Consider the following 16,111-nt stretch of genomic DNA (forward strand, 5'->3'; position numbering starts at 1 on the left):
GCGAAAATCACCCATCCATTATAATGCCAATCTGGTGAGGGCCCCCCAAAATTCCTATCTGGCTAGGGTTGCCAGATACATGGGTACTAAAAGGAGGACATAGAAAGACAAAAAGGAGGACAAAGGAGGACATAGAAAGACAAAAAGGAGGACAAAGGAGAACATATTGAATACAGTGGTGCCTCGCATAGCGAGGTTAATCCGTTCCGGATTAACCTTCGCTATGCGAAAACATCGCTAAATGGGAATAAAAAAGGCATAGAAACGCATTGAACTTCGTTCAATGCGTTCCTATGGCTTTAAAATTCACCGTTAAGCGATGTTTTTCCATAGCGCCGCCATTTTCGCGCCCTCGGTAAGCGAGGGCAGGGCGCGAAAATGCGGCGCGGACCTTCCGGTGGCCATTTTGGAACCGCCGATCAGCTGTTCTCCCCGCTTCGTTCTGTGAAAATCTCTAAGCGAATTGCTTAGCGATCATCGCAAAGCGAAAAAACACTATAGGGGCCATCGCTGAGCAAGGCACCACTGTATTTCATTTGAATCATTTCAGATTAAACCCACAATCAATACAATTTTATTACAATATCTGCCAATAAATGTTTCTTAGTGAACCAACCAAGAAACAGTCATGTTAAAAATTAAAAATAAATTCAATGGAGGCTTTTTTTCAAAATACCGGGGGTGGGCGGGCAGGTGGGGGAGGGGAAAGCCAGGGGGAAGGGGGTCTTTCCACCTCTCCCCCTCCCATCCAAAATTATAACATAAAATATACAAAAGCCTGACATTTTATCTTTGCCTGCCTGACGGAGGACATTAGGCTAAAAAGGAGGACATGTCCTCCTTTTGCCTGACATCTGGCAACCCTATATCTGGCCCTAAAGCAACCACTTCTGTCATACCTAACCACAGAGCAAGGTGGGCAGACTGCTTCATGGGAAAAAGGTGCTGGCTGGGAGCAGGCTAGCTGCTTAGTTTTATTTAATTCCCACCCACCCCCCCAGCCAGCATATGGGAAAATCCAACAGGCTCACTTCCCTGTCTGTCTCAATCAGGAAGAGGCAGGCAAAGTTCCACATGCCAGCTCAGACTTGTGCCGGCAGAGCTGTGCATTAGCTATGACCATGGATTACAACTGACTTTGCTATGGACTTTTCCCTGGCCTTTCCTGAACCTTGACACTTGCAGGCTTCACATACTCACCCAAAAGTCTTTGGCATCTACCATGCTGAATGCTATTTAAGACTGTGCCAAATCCAAGGGATCAGCATAAATTAAATTTTTGGATTTTCCAATTTCTGATGTTTATGAGTTTTGTACATGCTTGTGATAAGAACAGAAATCACTTTAATGTAAAATAGGAAACTGTTTGTAAATGGAGATCCTCTGTAAAGAAACTGTTTCTCTTTAGTAATGCCAAAACAATCATTGAGATTTTTTTACTGCCTACAGTGTTCATAGCTTTTGAATATTGCAATATATTAAGTCTTGAAGGTAAATGTGTAAAGCAATATTTTGTCTATTTGCCACCACCTACTGTTTTCTAAAAAGCTTGTATGCAGTGTACTGCTGCAGTGTTCAAAGATAATATGTCAGGATATTTTTGAAGTGTTTGTTTATGTTTTTTGCCTGACTTATTGCTTCGGCTTTATTACAGCTGCACAAGAGGGCAGCTATGATATTGTGCCACAGAACAAATCACGTTCTACAGAATAATTTTAAAAATGGAAGGCAGCCCAGTCAAAAATTATAACTTTGAAACTGGAATTTGGATCAGCATCAAGTTTGGCAAGAAGCAGTTGACCCCACCCACTTTTTTTTTTAAGAATTCAAGCTGCAGGGGTGGAAATATTGATCCTCAAAAATTAAAAATACCTTTCACAGGGAGAAACAGCTCAACGTCCCCCACCTTTCTGTATTTGCTGAGCTGCTGCTGTACATCAAGATGAAGACAGCAGCAAATATTGTCAGCTATTTTTTCATCCTCCTCCTTAATAACAGAATTTATGTTATGCTGATTCCATTCTTCAGCAAAGAAAAAGAAGGTTTCTCATGCAGATGAGAAGAAAGCAGAAAGAACTCTATCCTCCGAATTGGCAAATTCTCCAAGGGTACAGTCTTTCCAAGCAAGATGTGAACTGCCCCTCATTATCTTTTGGTATAGAATTATCTTCTCTCATTTTTCATATTAGATTTACAGTGGTTCATACAAGAGGAATCCTAAATAAAATTGTACCTGCACAGTTACCTGTCAGCCCATTTTAAAACAGTGAAGAAAGGTTAATTGCTGAATCACTTATGTAGTTTGTTCTGATTTTTTTTTTTTTTTTTTTGCCATTTAATGATTTTGTGGTTGTTTCCTGTATCTCGGCTGTTTTTGATTGCATTGTTAATAGCACCTAGCATTAATGGGGTAGTAAGTAAGTAAGTATGTAAATAAATAAATAAATAAATCACAGAGGCTGAAATCCTGTTGTGCAAGTCATGCCTGTGGGAAGAGATGACATCACAGGGAGGGGGCAATTTTTAGTAATTACTTCCTACTTCTGTCCTGTGGCCTTTCTGATTCCTGTATAATTCTTTGCATCATGGAAGCCATGAGAGGCTTTGGACAGAAGGAGAAGGTTTTTAATTACAGTAATGTCATTTAGTGGGAGCAGTTTTAGGTAACTAAAGACTTCATCCTTCCATCCCACACCTCCCATTGCTTCCACACAATGAAAGGAGTTGGAGAAGCCACTGTGAAGAAGTAGGAATTTTTTAACTTCCCATCAACCTCTTATAAGCATAAGTTGCACAACTACATTTCAGTCGGAATTAAGAATTATTTAAACAAGCAAGCTCAAAATAATATAAATGAGGAGATCTATTGTAATGCATTGATGACATGGTTGCCGAGCTGACTCTCAGGCTTAGTTGCTAAGTTCCAGCATACTCACATTAGGAGCAACAGGCTAATGGAATCACCAAAGAATAGAATACATCTCATAGGTAATGGTTTATCAATTATTTTAATGTTCTGAACATGGATAACTTGAATAGCTGAGGAATGAAATGTTTTATTTTTCAAACAGATCCTGGAAAAATGAAGAGGTCAGTCTGGAACAATCAACTAAAAGCTGAACAAGTTTAAGATGTTATTTTCGGCCTCAGCCAAGTTTCTCAGTGATCTCACTCAGGTGACTTTGGATTAATTCCTTTAAGCTAGCCTTCATTTAAAATACTAAAAAAGATGTTCCTAGTTAAATTCCTTGTGGGATTAAAGAATCTAGGCATGGTGAGTTTTTATCACTTCAAAGAGGCAAGTGGTCATTATGATCAGAAAAGAGAAATGTTTTACCAGACTTTGTCACTTCACAGTTGAATGCTATCATACAGTGCAGCTATACTGAAGGACAGATGGGTCATTACAAATCAGTTTATGAGTTCTACCAACTTGCCTTAAAAGAGGCAAGGTGGATTTAAGAGGATTTATGGTGAAAGCAATAAAAATGTACTTGCATCAAAGTCTCCAAAGGGCTCTCCATTTATTGTGTGGAGGTTTCTACAATGTCTCCTTGACATGCTCCTGTGGTAATGCGTGAAAGTCCAAGAAAGCAATTCAAGAAGGATGTCTGTTGTGGTAACTTCAACCATACCACTAAAGAGGAAGAAATTATGAACTGGGGAAAAGTTACCTGTAGAGAGGTGAGGTTATATCATTGAATGCCAGAGACACATTAGAGAAATAAATCGTTGAGGTTTTCAGTGACTTTTCATTAAAGTAGGTGGTTGGGCAGTGGTCTTTCTTTGATCAATTGCAACTTGGAGTTTCTCCAGAGCCTCTCCACTGAGCCACCATCTTGGAAGACGATAATTGCAATTTGTTTATCTTTCACTTAGCAGATAGATGGAAACAACATGCAAAAACCAAACAAAAACAAAATACAAATCCTTCCAGAAGTATATAATCAATGACTATAATTACACAACAGGATTTTGGCTTTTGCCTTGACAACTTCATTTATTTTGATTTATTTTTTATTTGTCTTAAATATTGTACAGGATGCTATTAATCAAATATTAATGTAATTTTAAAATGTTTTAAAAGTGTTCCAAGACATTTTTGGATTTTTTTTTTAAGTGTAACTAGACTGCTAAAAGGATCTTTCCTATTGCAAGTTATCTAGCTGGAGAAACACTACATGATACTTCATTTGACCCCAGATATACTATTAGGAAATACCACCGTAGATGGCTCAAGTGTCTATAAACTGTTTAGCCCATTGGAAAGGGAGAAAAATAATGAAACAATTTTAAAAATAATTTAGATGCCGTATATCTCATCATAGAAGAATAGCAAATAATAACACCTCAATTAATTGAAAAAAACCATAGGTTGTTTGTTTTTGTTTTCCTGTTCTTAGGAAAGACAAGGGCATAAAAGATAATTCAGGTGACTGCTAAAAACAAATCAAAGGACTCTAAGGTATGAGTATTCTTCAGTTTCCACATGGGCAAGATTTTATCATTTATGAGCATAAACCCATTAAAACCAAGAGTACTGTAATCAGTAGAAGAGTTCAGTAAGAAATGCATACATTGCTATAGTGACATGTTAACACATACCTCAACCTTCCATTCTGTCAAGAGGCAGGAACAAAGCTACATAACTTCTTCCCACAATAAAATAAAATAAAATAAAATAAAATGCAGTTTTCACATTGATGTAGCCCTTTGCAATTGCAGAGAAGAACAGGCAATTTCACACCTATGTCAGTGTACTTTGTCCCTTCTACATGTACCATGGAAGAGTTGCTGCTGGCTGCCCAAATGCTCTTGGTGTTGTCCTTTATTGTGTGAAAATTAACTGATGTATTATTTTATTTATCTTCTATCTTTCTCCCACTAAAGGGACACAAAGTGACATACAAGAAGTTACAGACAGACAGACAGACAGACAGACAAAATCACAATGAATTAAGACATCATCATTAAAATCAACAGTGTTAAAATGCCATTGAACAAGCAAAGTCCAATGAAAAATATATATATTATACACACATATACACACAAAACCCTGTAAGAGGCATTTAGAGATTAAAAAACAACAATGTAAACAAGAGTTACAAATTCCAGTGCAGGAGGGGGCCAAATTAGTTTTGTGTGGCAAGGAATTCCATAGGCTGGAAGAAGCCATAAATAATGCCCCTCCCCCGGGCCAGGTCCAAACATGCCTGGGCTGGAAAAAAGACTGAGCCATGATCTTTCTGTGAAGATCTCAAAGATCAGGGAGCATTACAAGAGGAGATATGATCCTTAAAATAGCCTAGACCCAAACTGTATAGCGCTTTATAGGGTCATAATCAGCACTTTCAACTGGGCCCAGAAATGAACTGGTGGCCAATGAAGCCGTTGGAGGAAGACAGGTATAACTGCCTGTAACTGGCCCTGTGACTGCCTCCACCCAGAAGCCCGGCTGCAGCATTTTGAACCAGCTGAAGTTTCCATATCATCTTCAAAGGCAGCCCCATATAGAGTATGCTATAGTAACCTAAACAGGGTGTTACTAGGGCATGTTTCACTGTAGCGATGCCAGACTTTTCCAGGAATGACTGCAGCTGGTGAAGAGTTTTAATTGTGCAAGTGCAGTCCTAGCCATGCCAAAACCCGAGCGTCCAATCTTGGGTAAGTCCAGAAGTACTCCCAAAAGTGAGTCTGTTTTTCAGAGGAGGTGTAACTCCATCTAACATGGGATGAATCCCTATTCTCTGATCTGCTTTACAACTGACTAGGAGCACCTCTGGACTGAAGTCAGTTTGTTCACTTTTATTCAGTCCGTTGCAGATATGAGTAGAGATGGGGACGACTCACCATTTTGGTGAGTTGTCCCACTTCGTAACTCATCAAAAGTTGACGACTCATGACGCACAAACTTAACCCATGAAGCGACAATTAACAAACTGATTTGTTGATTCGTGGGGGGGGTATTTAAAAAAACACCCCTGCCCACTCACTGCCCCCCACTGCTGTCACTCCCCCACTGCCACACCGCCACCACGCCCCTCCACCCCCCTCCACCCCCAACCAACACCCCCTTCTTTTTAAAAAACAAAAGCATTCTGCCATGGTGGTTGCCATAGGTTGCCATAGGAAGCCACTCCCCACAGCCACCTTCCCCAGCCCCACTGACACCCCCTTACCTTAATCGCCACTGCTGAGGTCTTCATCTGGCCTCCCAGCCACGGCATGTAAAAAGGGAGACTGTCTGCCCTTTGCAAAGATGGCAGCTGCAACTTGTCTACCCTAAATGAAGCAGCATTCCCCATCTGTAAAATTTTGGCACTTTATTTTATTTATTTATTTATTTATTGGACTTATATACCGCCCCATAGCGCTACAAGCACTCTCCGGGCGGTTTACAATTTTAATTATACAGGCTACACATTGCCCCCCCAGCAAGCTGGGTACTCATTTTACCGACCTCGGAAGGATGGAAGGCTGAGTCAACCTTGAGCCGGCTACCTGGGATTTGAACCCCAGGTCGTGAGCACAGTTTTAGCTGCAGTACAGCGTTTTAACCACTGCGCCACGAGGCTCTTTGTCCCCACTTTGTCCCCATCTTTAGTCTTGAGCCACTCTTCTTACCCACCTGGCCAGTCTTTTCTTTGCTGCTTTTAGAGCCAAGAAGGGCAAGGGTCTAGCATACTTGTGGTGGGTCTCACCTCTCCAAATATCCTGTCCACAGCCTTGAACTGCACAAGTTGGAACAAATACATTAACACAAGGCACGCAATTAAATTTATTAATTGTGCGATGGTGCTGTTGAAACAATGAAAGAAGATATGGTGTATGCCCAAAAAGAGCATTGTATGCAAGCAATTTCAACTTTCATCTTAATGTTTCTTTTCTTTTCTTTTTTGTAGTTGAATGGTAGAAATTCATCATACAAGGCTGACTGCTTCTGTTGACATATATTCTGAACATTTTGTTTTTTTTTAAAAAAATAGTTTCATTAGATTTATGTACTAGTTGTCTTCAAAAACTACTAAATAGAAGCAAGTACTGATTAGAGCTGAAATTCAATGAACACATTATAGAACCAAATGTAGATTAATTAAATGCATACATATTAGCAAGATAATTATTAAAAATATAGTTTCACATTATTCTAACATGGTTCATCACTTCTATGATGAAGAAAAAAGACATGGTTTTATATTACCTACAAACCTATTTTTCCATTAATTTATAAGCAAAGAATGGCCCTTGATTTTTAATTTTATCTAATACTTTTTAACTTTTTGTATATATGAACATGATTATAAATGCATATAAATTTGTGTCAGATACTTTACACCCCCAGTATCCTCATTTTTATACAGTTTGTACAGAATTACTGTTGGAAACTGTTCAAATAAAAACTTCATTGTCCTTTATTTACCTTCCCAAGAAATTATCCTTCTTTCCTGGCTGACAAAAACAATAGCCTTGCATTTGGCAGTTTAGGTGGCAATATTCACGAATATTCATCTGTGACATATAAACAGAGTGGCCTCTAAAAAAGCAAATGCAAGACGTTTGGAACATCATGAAGAGCTTATATCCTAGACCCGTGAGGGGGGCATTTAAAGATCAATGTATATTTTAAAGTTCTTAGGTTCACTCTTAGATTACCTTCTCCTCAAATAGAAAAGAAAAGCCAGAAGTCATTTTTTATGATACAAATGCAGGAGGAGGTGATGTCTCTATAGACCACTAATGAAATCATACAGCCTGCTCACTTTCATGGATGAGATGTCCACTTCCTTGGGCACTCACCAATGTCTTAGAGTCCAAAATCAGTTGTGTTGGATTTTGTCAGGCATTTGGCCTAGATGTAAGTTAAAGAGGGTGCAAAAGATATTGCATACCCCTGCGTTCATGTTGTGTAATGACCACACAGCTCTCTTTTATTTCAATTGATTTTTTTTTCTGAAGTAATCCAAGCTCTCAAAAAGCTCCCATTCATCCCTATTAACTGTTCCATTCCCCAAAGCTTCCCAAAATCCTCCCTACCGGTCCCTCATCTAAGATCTTCCAGACAGTTACTTGATTCTCATTACATACGTGACAGCTGATGATGGAAATACTGGAATAATATACAGGGAGATGTTTTGTTTTGTTCCTCAGTACTATACGAATATGAAGCCTACTGGCACATATGATGAACACCCACTCCAGAGCCCACTGGACCACTTAACGTGCAGTGTACAGCATGCATGGGGGTGTCATCTTCTGCAGTAGCTCAGCTGCCTCAGCCCCACCTCCCTTCTCGCCCAGCCACCCCTGCAACGGGGCAGGAGGATGAGTCTCTCTGCTCAGCACAGGGGTGCAAAAGATTACGCCGGCCACATGCATCATGCAGTAAGTGGTCTGGCAGGGTTTTGGGGGGGTGTTCACCAAGCTGGCCATCTGTGCTATGGGGTTTGTATTAAGTGGTGCCTCGCTAGACAGTTACACCGCATGACAGTTTTTTCGCTAGACATTGGCTTTTTGCGATCTCTATAGTGATTCGCAAAACAGTGATTCCTATGGGGAAATTTCGCTGGACAATGTTTGGTTCCTGCTTCGCAAACCCATTTTTGCTAGATGACGATTTTGACAGCTCCCTCCGCGCTTGCAAACAGGTGTTTTCAGGACCTAAGCTTCGCAAGACAGTGATTTAAACAGCTGATCGGCAGTTCTCAAAGCGGCTTTCCTATGGCCGATCTTTGCTAGACAACGACGATTCTTCCCTATTGGAATGTATTAAACAGGTTTCAATGCATTCCAATGGGGAAATGCTTTTCGCTAGACAATGATTTCGCTAAACAACTATTTCAGTGGAATGGATTATCATCGTCTAGCAAGGCACCACTGTATATTAATACAAAGCCCCCGTCTCTACTCAATCATCATCACTGTGAAATCTGTGGTACACTATGGGGCAATGCTTGGACTGGACTTACGTCTGCCATGGTTTCCCCATAGTTTGTAGCACAATATTCTATGATTCGGCATGTTATAACAACAGAAAGGAATGGCATTGGGAAGGGAATATTTCCTTTCCTGTGTGCCAATATAGCTTATCTCACTGTCTCTATACCTGGATGGATAAGTGAATGAGAAGGAAGAAGACATTTTGGAGTGGCAGGGATAGCCAGGAATGATGGCAACATACGTATAATTAAGATGATGCAAATTTTTTACCGGCTCACATTTTTCACTAAATTGAGGACGAACTTGAGGACTTTAAAACTAACTTTCCATTTGTGGAAAATTTCTTTTCTTTGAAGAAGGAAACCTTTGGCTCTCACACAGTCTGTCTATTGATTAAATGGTACAAAAGTTCACATGGGTGACTTTAATTTTTTAAAAAACTTGGTTTTGGATAATGGCAGACGTTTAAGTGTCTCAGCATTTCTCTTAAAAGATTTTTGATCCTAAAGTCAATGCATTGTCACATGATTCCATACATTAAAATGTCACCTTAATTGTTTTACACAAGTACTTTAAGAAAAAAAAAATTATGGGAAAACACATATATCATTTAAATGGAGTTCATTTATTCTCCTTCCACAACAGTAACTAGCAAAGTCTATAAATTCTAGGGGATTTGCAGCTGCAAATAATAATCTCCAAGTTGTGCACTTGCATTTATATAAGGATGAAGCCTATTTAGCATCCCTAGTTCAGAGCAGAACAGATCTGTTTCAGAGCTCAGAATGCATACAATCATGTAATCCAGGAGACTAAACATGAGTAAGTGGTTTCAAGAGAGTAGCATTTATTATATCTAGAAAACAGCTTTTTAAATTTAGTTACACAATGCTATGAAAGGAACCGGTACTGTTGCTTCTCACTTTTCAGGGATATTCATGAATATAGCTTTATATCTGGGCAAAAACTTGTTGAATTCAATATATTCTCACAGGAGTTAAGGGGGTTTTGCTCACTACAGAAATTTATCCTTCATGTTTAGTTCTTTGAAATAATTGTCTATGCTGTACTAGTTGTTGTATTCATTTCAATGACTTTACACTGCAAAATGTATAGGAAAGGTTACTCTGAATATGTCTTATGGGTTTTTTAAACTTTGGAGAAACAATTTCCCAATTGATATAGATAATCATTCATTTTTATTGATAAAAAACAAATTCAGCATAGAGTAAGTACAATGACAGAACTCTAGTTCAGATGTAACAGCCTTAGATTACTGAACCATAAACTAGGAACAATTGTGCCACTTGCTTCGTTCCTCTTTGTTTTGGATCCTGATTTATAGTCCAAAATTAAACCACATCTCCTGACTCAGTTGTTGCAGCAAGGAATGGTTTTCAATCCCAGGTTCTGGTTCTTTAGAAAAGGGAAGAAAGAAATGAAGGAAGAAAGAGGAGAGTGTCTGAACCAGCTCAGAGATTTATTCTCAGTGTAGTCCTTTACATTTTTTTCAGTGGAGCTTACTCTCAGCTTTATTGGGATTTGCAATTTTGTGTTTATTTTGCTGCTGCAGTGTGGCATTACCTTTGCACATTAAATGGTATAGGTAGCAAATAGCAATATGCATACAAGCAGCAGCAAATGAGCCATAACTTTAGCATTTTGCCCCAGGGATCAGATCTTCCATGAAGACTGTGAATTATTTCATTATAAATATCTTTAGGATTACTATCTTTGACCAGTATTGTGAATGCGGAAGTGTCTTTAGTTAACAGCATTTTCTATTTCCTGCTCCCAGTGTAATGATGAAACTGGGAACCTGCGGCTCTCTCTCACTGGGAGATGAATGAATGAGGCACCCATCCCCACCACTCCCTTTTCTTTTGTGCAAAGAGGATGAATGCATAACCACTTTGAATCCGTAGTATAATCTTGAAACGAGATGGCAAGCGAAGGAAACTAAACTCAGTCAATTCAGACCAAATGAATCAAAGTTACTGTCTCTAAAGAAGGTCTGTGCAAATGACTGTCTGAGCAGACAACAAATTGCTTGATTGCTTCCATTCAGTGGGATTGCTTCATACAGGCCTACTGTTTGGATGAATAAACGCATATTTTGGAGTGCCTCTGATATGATAAACAGCTTGGCTATATGTGAGCCCTGTCTTAATAATGTGGCTGGCTTTAGAGATTCTATGGGACAAACATTTCTGAACTGCAATAATGCTTCATCTAATATTCAATTACCTACATTTCTTTCATATGTTACCTTTGGTGTGACATCTAACTCAAATAGATTGCTCATTGTCCCTTGAATACATTACGTGCTACTCAGTCTGCCCTGCAGCGCTGTACTTACATGAGCTGTGTGTTTATTTAGCAGCACAGGCTGCTTGGAAAATATTCAGAGTCTACTCTTGTCTCACTCATTACCTTGAAAAGTAATTATGCAAATATCTTCCTATGGGTTTTATTTATTTATTTATTTACAAACAGTTCACAATTTCAATTTCAGGGAAGGCATCAAAACCTCCTCAAACATACACCAACATATCCAAAAGATATGAAGTAGAGTAACCATCCCTACTGAAATCGAGCAGCTAGTGATAGATAAGGGGAAAAATGTCCACCTTCTACCTTGACTCTTTATTGAGGAAGGGAGTGCAATAAATTAAGCCGTAGGCAACAAAACACTATAGGAACAAGCCTTGCTTGCACAAGACAGTTGCTGAATTGTGGGTGCGCAATTTGACATTTTCTCTCTTCCTTTTTTTTCCTTAGAAAAAGCAAACCGGGCAGAAATAGAGGGGATGATGTAAAGACCAACTAAGATGAAAATACGTTTTCCTCAGAATACCACATTTACAGGGCCAGGTAAGTAGGTTCAGGGTTGTAAATCATCAATTATTTAATTCTCAATGAACAGTTTCAAAACTGTTCACATGGCAGGGTGAGATGATGAGAGAATGTATGCTTTTTGTTTGTTTGTATTTTGTTTGTTTTTATTGGCCTTTCCTACAAATCCCCTATATTTTGTGCTGAAATCTTGTATTCTGCACAGGAAACCTTGCACTCCTTGCTGAAGGTACTTTTTTTTCTGCACAAAGTACAAATTCTCTCACACACCCCATGTTTGAAGCAACCACTTGAATGACTTCTCAAATTATCTCCATAGGTGGTAGTGATGGTAGGAGGGTCATTCAGAAAAGTGAGTCATCTAGCTGGACAGCAAAATACTAGGAACAGATAGATTTTCATCATCAGCTTTTAACATACCAGTCAATACCTGATTAGGGTTAGGAATGAAAAAATCTGCCCTCTTTGCTTTTCTAATTTATTTATTTATTTAATTTTTGAACGTCTCATGCTCTTTCCACTCCTTTTAGGAGATATTAATAAATCCTTTTTTAAAATGAGCTAAGAGAAATGCTCTTCCTTCTGCAACAGCCAAATTTAATCTGTGTTCTTATCCTCAGCATGGAAATTTCAGGTGGTTGTGCTATAGCTCATAAGGTTTAGCACGAAAAGCAAGATGTGGCAATTTTGATTTAACACCACAAATGTGATTAAATACACAGGAATTTGAACCGGGATATTTATGTGCTTTTGTTTCTGTTCATGGGGTTTTCTTGGCAAAGATACTGGAGTGGCTTGCCATTTCCTGCTCCAGGTGGATCACGTTTAGTCAGAACTCTCCACTCTAACCTGTCTGTCTTGGGTGTCCCTGCACGGCATAGCCCATAGCTTCTATGAATTACCCAAGCTCCTTCGCCACGACAAGGCAGCAATCCGTGAAGGGGAGAAAGCCAGAGATTCAAGAAAAGCATCTACTTCTGCTTCATTGACTACGCAAAAGCTTTTGACTGTGTGGACCACGACAAACTATGGCAAGTTCTTAAAGAAATGGGAATGCTTGACCACCTTATATATCTCCAGAAAAATCTATATGTGGGGCAGGAAGCAACAGTTAGAACTGGATATGGAACAACCGATTAGTTCAAAATTGGGAAAGGAGTACGACAAGGCTGTATATTGTCTCCTTGCTTATTTAACTTATTTGCACAATACATCATGCGAAAGGCTGGACTGGATGAATCCCAAGCCGGAATTACGATTGCCGGAAGAAATATCAACAACCTCAGATATGCAGATGATACCACTCTGGTGGCAGAAAGTGAGGAGAAATTAAAGAACCTCTTAATGAGGATGAAAGGAGAGCGCAAAAATGGTTTAAAGCTCAACATAAAAAAATGAAGATCATGGCAACTGGTCCCATCACCTCCTGGCAAATCGAAGGGGAAGATATGGAGGCAGTGACAGATTTGACTTTCTGTAGCTCCATGATCAAGTTTGGCCTTGGAGTTCAAAATGAAGCAGGGCAAAGGCTAATAGAGTTTTGTCAACAGAACATGCTGGTCATCACAAACACTCTTTTCCAACAACACAAGAGGTGACTCTACACATGGAAATCACTACATGGGCAATACCATAATCAGACTGATTATATTATATGCAGCCAAAGATGGAGAAGCTCTATACAGTCAGCAAAAACAAGACCTGGAGGTGACTGTAGCTCTGATCATCAACTTCTCTTAGCAAAATTCAAGCTTAAACTGAGGAGAGTAGGAAAAACCACTGGTCTAGTCAGGTATAATCTAAACCAAATCCCTTATGAATACACAGTGGAAGTGAAGAACAGATTTAAGGAACTAGATTTGGTGCACAGAGTGCCTGAAGAACTTTGGATAGAGGCTTGTTACATTGTGCAGGAGGCAGCAACAAAAAACATCTCAAAGAATAGGAAATGCAAGAAAGCAAAGTGGCTGTCCAACGCAAGTCAAAGGCTTTTGCATAGTCAATGAAGCAGAAGTAAATGTTTTTCTGGAACTCTCTGGATTTCTCCATAATCCAGCGCATGTTAGCAATTTGGTCTCTAGTTCCTCTGCCTCTTCGGAATCCAGCTTGTACTTCTGGGAGTTCTCGGTCCACATATTGCTGAAGCCTACCTTGTACAGTTTTGAGCATAACCTTGCTAGCGTGTGAAATGAGTGCAATTGTAAGGTAGTTGGAGCATTCTTTGGCACTCTCCATCTTTGGGATTGGGATGTAGACTGATCTTTTCCAATCCTCTGGCCACTGCTGAGTTTTCCAAACTTGCTGGCATATTGAGTGTAGCACCTTAACAGCATCATCCTTTAGGATTTTAAATAGTTCGACTGGAATGCCATCACCTCCACTGGCCTTGTTGCTATCCAGGCTTTCTAAGGCCCACTTGACTTCACTCTTCAGAATGTCTGGCTCAAGGTCAGCAGCCACACTATCTGTGTTGTCCGGGATATCCAAATCTTTCTGGTATAATACCTCTGGGTATTCTTGCCACCTCTTCTTGATGCTTTCTGTTTCTGTGAGGTCCCTAACAGAATTCTGTGTAGTCTGTGTAGTAATTTGGACTAAAGAATCTCCAAGCCAGTGTGGTCACCTTGGTAAGCTAAAGACCAAAAAAAATAACTTTCCCAAGCTCTGATTTAAAGTCTGCATAGATCTGCAATCACAAACTCATGTTAGGGCTGAGAGAAAGTGGTTTCTAAGGATATAACAAATTCCAATAATGAAAATGTTTTACCTCATATTCTTTTGAAGGATTGCTACACCTCAAAGTTGGCTTCACGGATTTTTCATCAAATGTTTCATGTACACTGCAGTGTTTTCCTCTGGTGTCAGGGAACATTTAGAACAAATAAAATAAAAGACAAGAGCTGAGACTGTAATTTGCTGGGGATCTTTATTCTGACGTGTTTGCTCTCAGATTACATATTGCTAGCTAGCTTCAGTTTACAAAAAGAAAAAATAAGGAAAAGGAAAGTGGTAAAATATAATTGCTTTCTCTCCAGTGGCTTATTTCTCTGTCTTCTTTTATATATGTATATATCTATATAAATAAAGTTGGTTAGCTTAAAAGTTGGTTAGTTTATGGATGGTTTTTGGAAAGCAGCCTGCACATGTCGCAGCAGTCCCCATCTGCCTTTCACTTTTGCACGAACATCTGGAGTCACCACCTAGCAGGAAACAAAAAAAAGCAGTCTTAACTAGGTGCTAGGAACATAAATAGTAACTGTGTGTGGCAGATGTCTTAAGGAGCAGATTAGGAAATAATGTAACGGATGCATTTAAATAAGAGTCATGGTATACTTCCCACTGAAGCTATTAGTGAAGAATTCGAAGGAGAAAATGTCAGAAGATAATGGAAGATTTGGCCTTACCTATACAACATGGCATGTGTAGAGCAGAGGTTCAGAAGCAATGTTTTCTTGGTTGCTGTCTGCACCCGTATGCAGAGGCTAAGCTTCAGTGGGCAACACATTTACACTGAGATTGCTGATCTATATTTACATAGAAAATGGCAACAGCATCTGACATGTGGGATTTCAGTTGATCCTATAGGCAGAACTTACTTTTTGGGATACAGCTCCCAAATCAGTAAATGCTCCAAGCTCATCTTTCAGGACTTTTATTTTAGTTTCTTATGTGTAGTTTATACTCTGAATATTCTTTCTAATTCTGTTCCCAGAGACATCTGGTTACTGAACTAACTGAAACAGGCCATTACTCTGTGTATGATCTTTGGTCTGATTTGTCAAAAGTTGAACATTTTTGTCCTTACTTTGAAGGCTGTGATTAGGGATGGGACTTTCAGAAAAAATGAGCTCCCAGTCCCCTAATTCTGTAGGACTAAGCCCCCAGGCAAATTATGTGAGCGGGAGCCTTCAAACAGCAAATGTTAGAGCAGCCTTCTTACATCCATGTTGTTCCCATGTTTCTTCTTCACACCCTCTACAACAGTGGGATTTTTTTTTAATTTCTTGCACTACAAATTCCAGAATTCTCTACTCTGGGAGTTCTACCTCACTGCCTGCCAGTAAAACTTAGAAAATTATGGGATATATTGTCCAAGAAATCTCAAAAGTCCATCCTTAATTATACAGGCACACCAGTCCATGTAAAATCAGCATGAATTATATGTGATATGAAATATGAATTCTATTTCACTCCCATGAAAAACAATATGATAAATGATATGAATTTAATTTTTTTATCAATCAACATATATTTTGAAAAGTGGGTTAACAAAAAAAATCAATGACTTTGATACGTTTTGTGGGTGTTTTTAATGATA

At 39.2% G+C, this 16,111-nt stretch overlaps 1 protein-coding gene across 1 annotated transcript in view; it reads right to left on the reverse strand.

Annotated features, from left to right (window-relative positions):
• Nucleotides 1–6,962: 6,962 nt before the first annotated feature.
• Nucleotides 6,963–16,111, reverse strand: part of TRIM42 (tripartite motif containing 42) — a 30,092-nt gene continuing 20,943 nt past the window's right edge. Inside the window, exon 5 of the mRNA XM_020793143.3 lies at nucleotides 6,963–14,993. Coding sequence (XP_020648802.2) covers nucleotides 14,901–14,993 — 93 coding nt within the window. The 3' untranslated portion in view covers nucleotides 6,963–14,900. The remainder of the gene's footprint in view (nucleotides 14,994–16,111) is intronic.

This window comes from Pogona vitticeps, chromosome 3 (genome assembly GCF_051106095.1).
Source record: "Pogona vitticeps strain Pit_001003342236 chromosome 3, PviZW2.1, whole genome shotgun sequence".
NCBI lineage: Eukaryota > Metazoa > Chordata > Lepidosauria > Squamata > Agamidae > Pogona > Pogona vitticeps.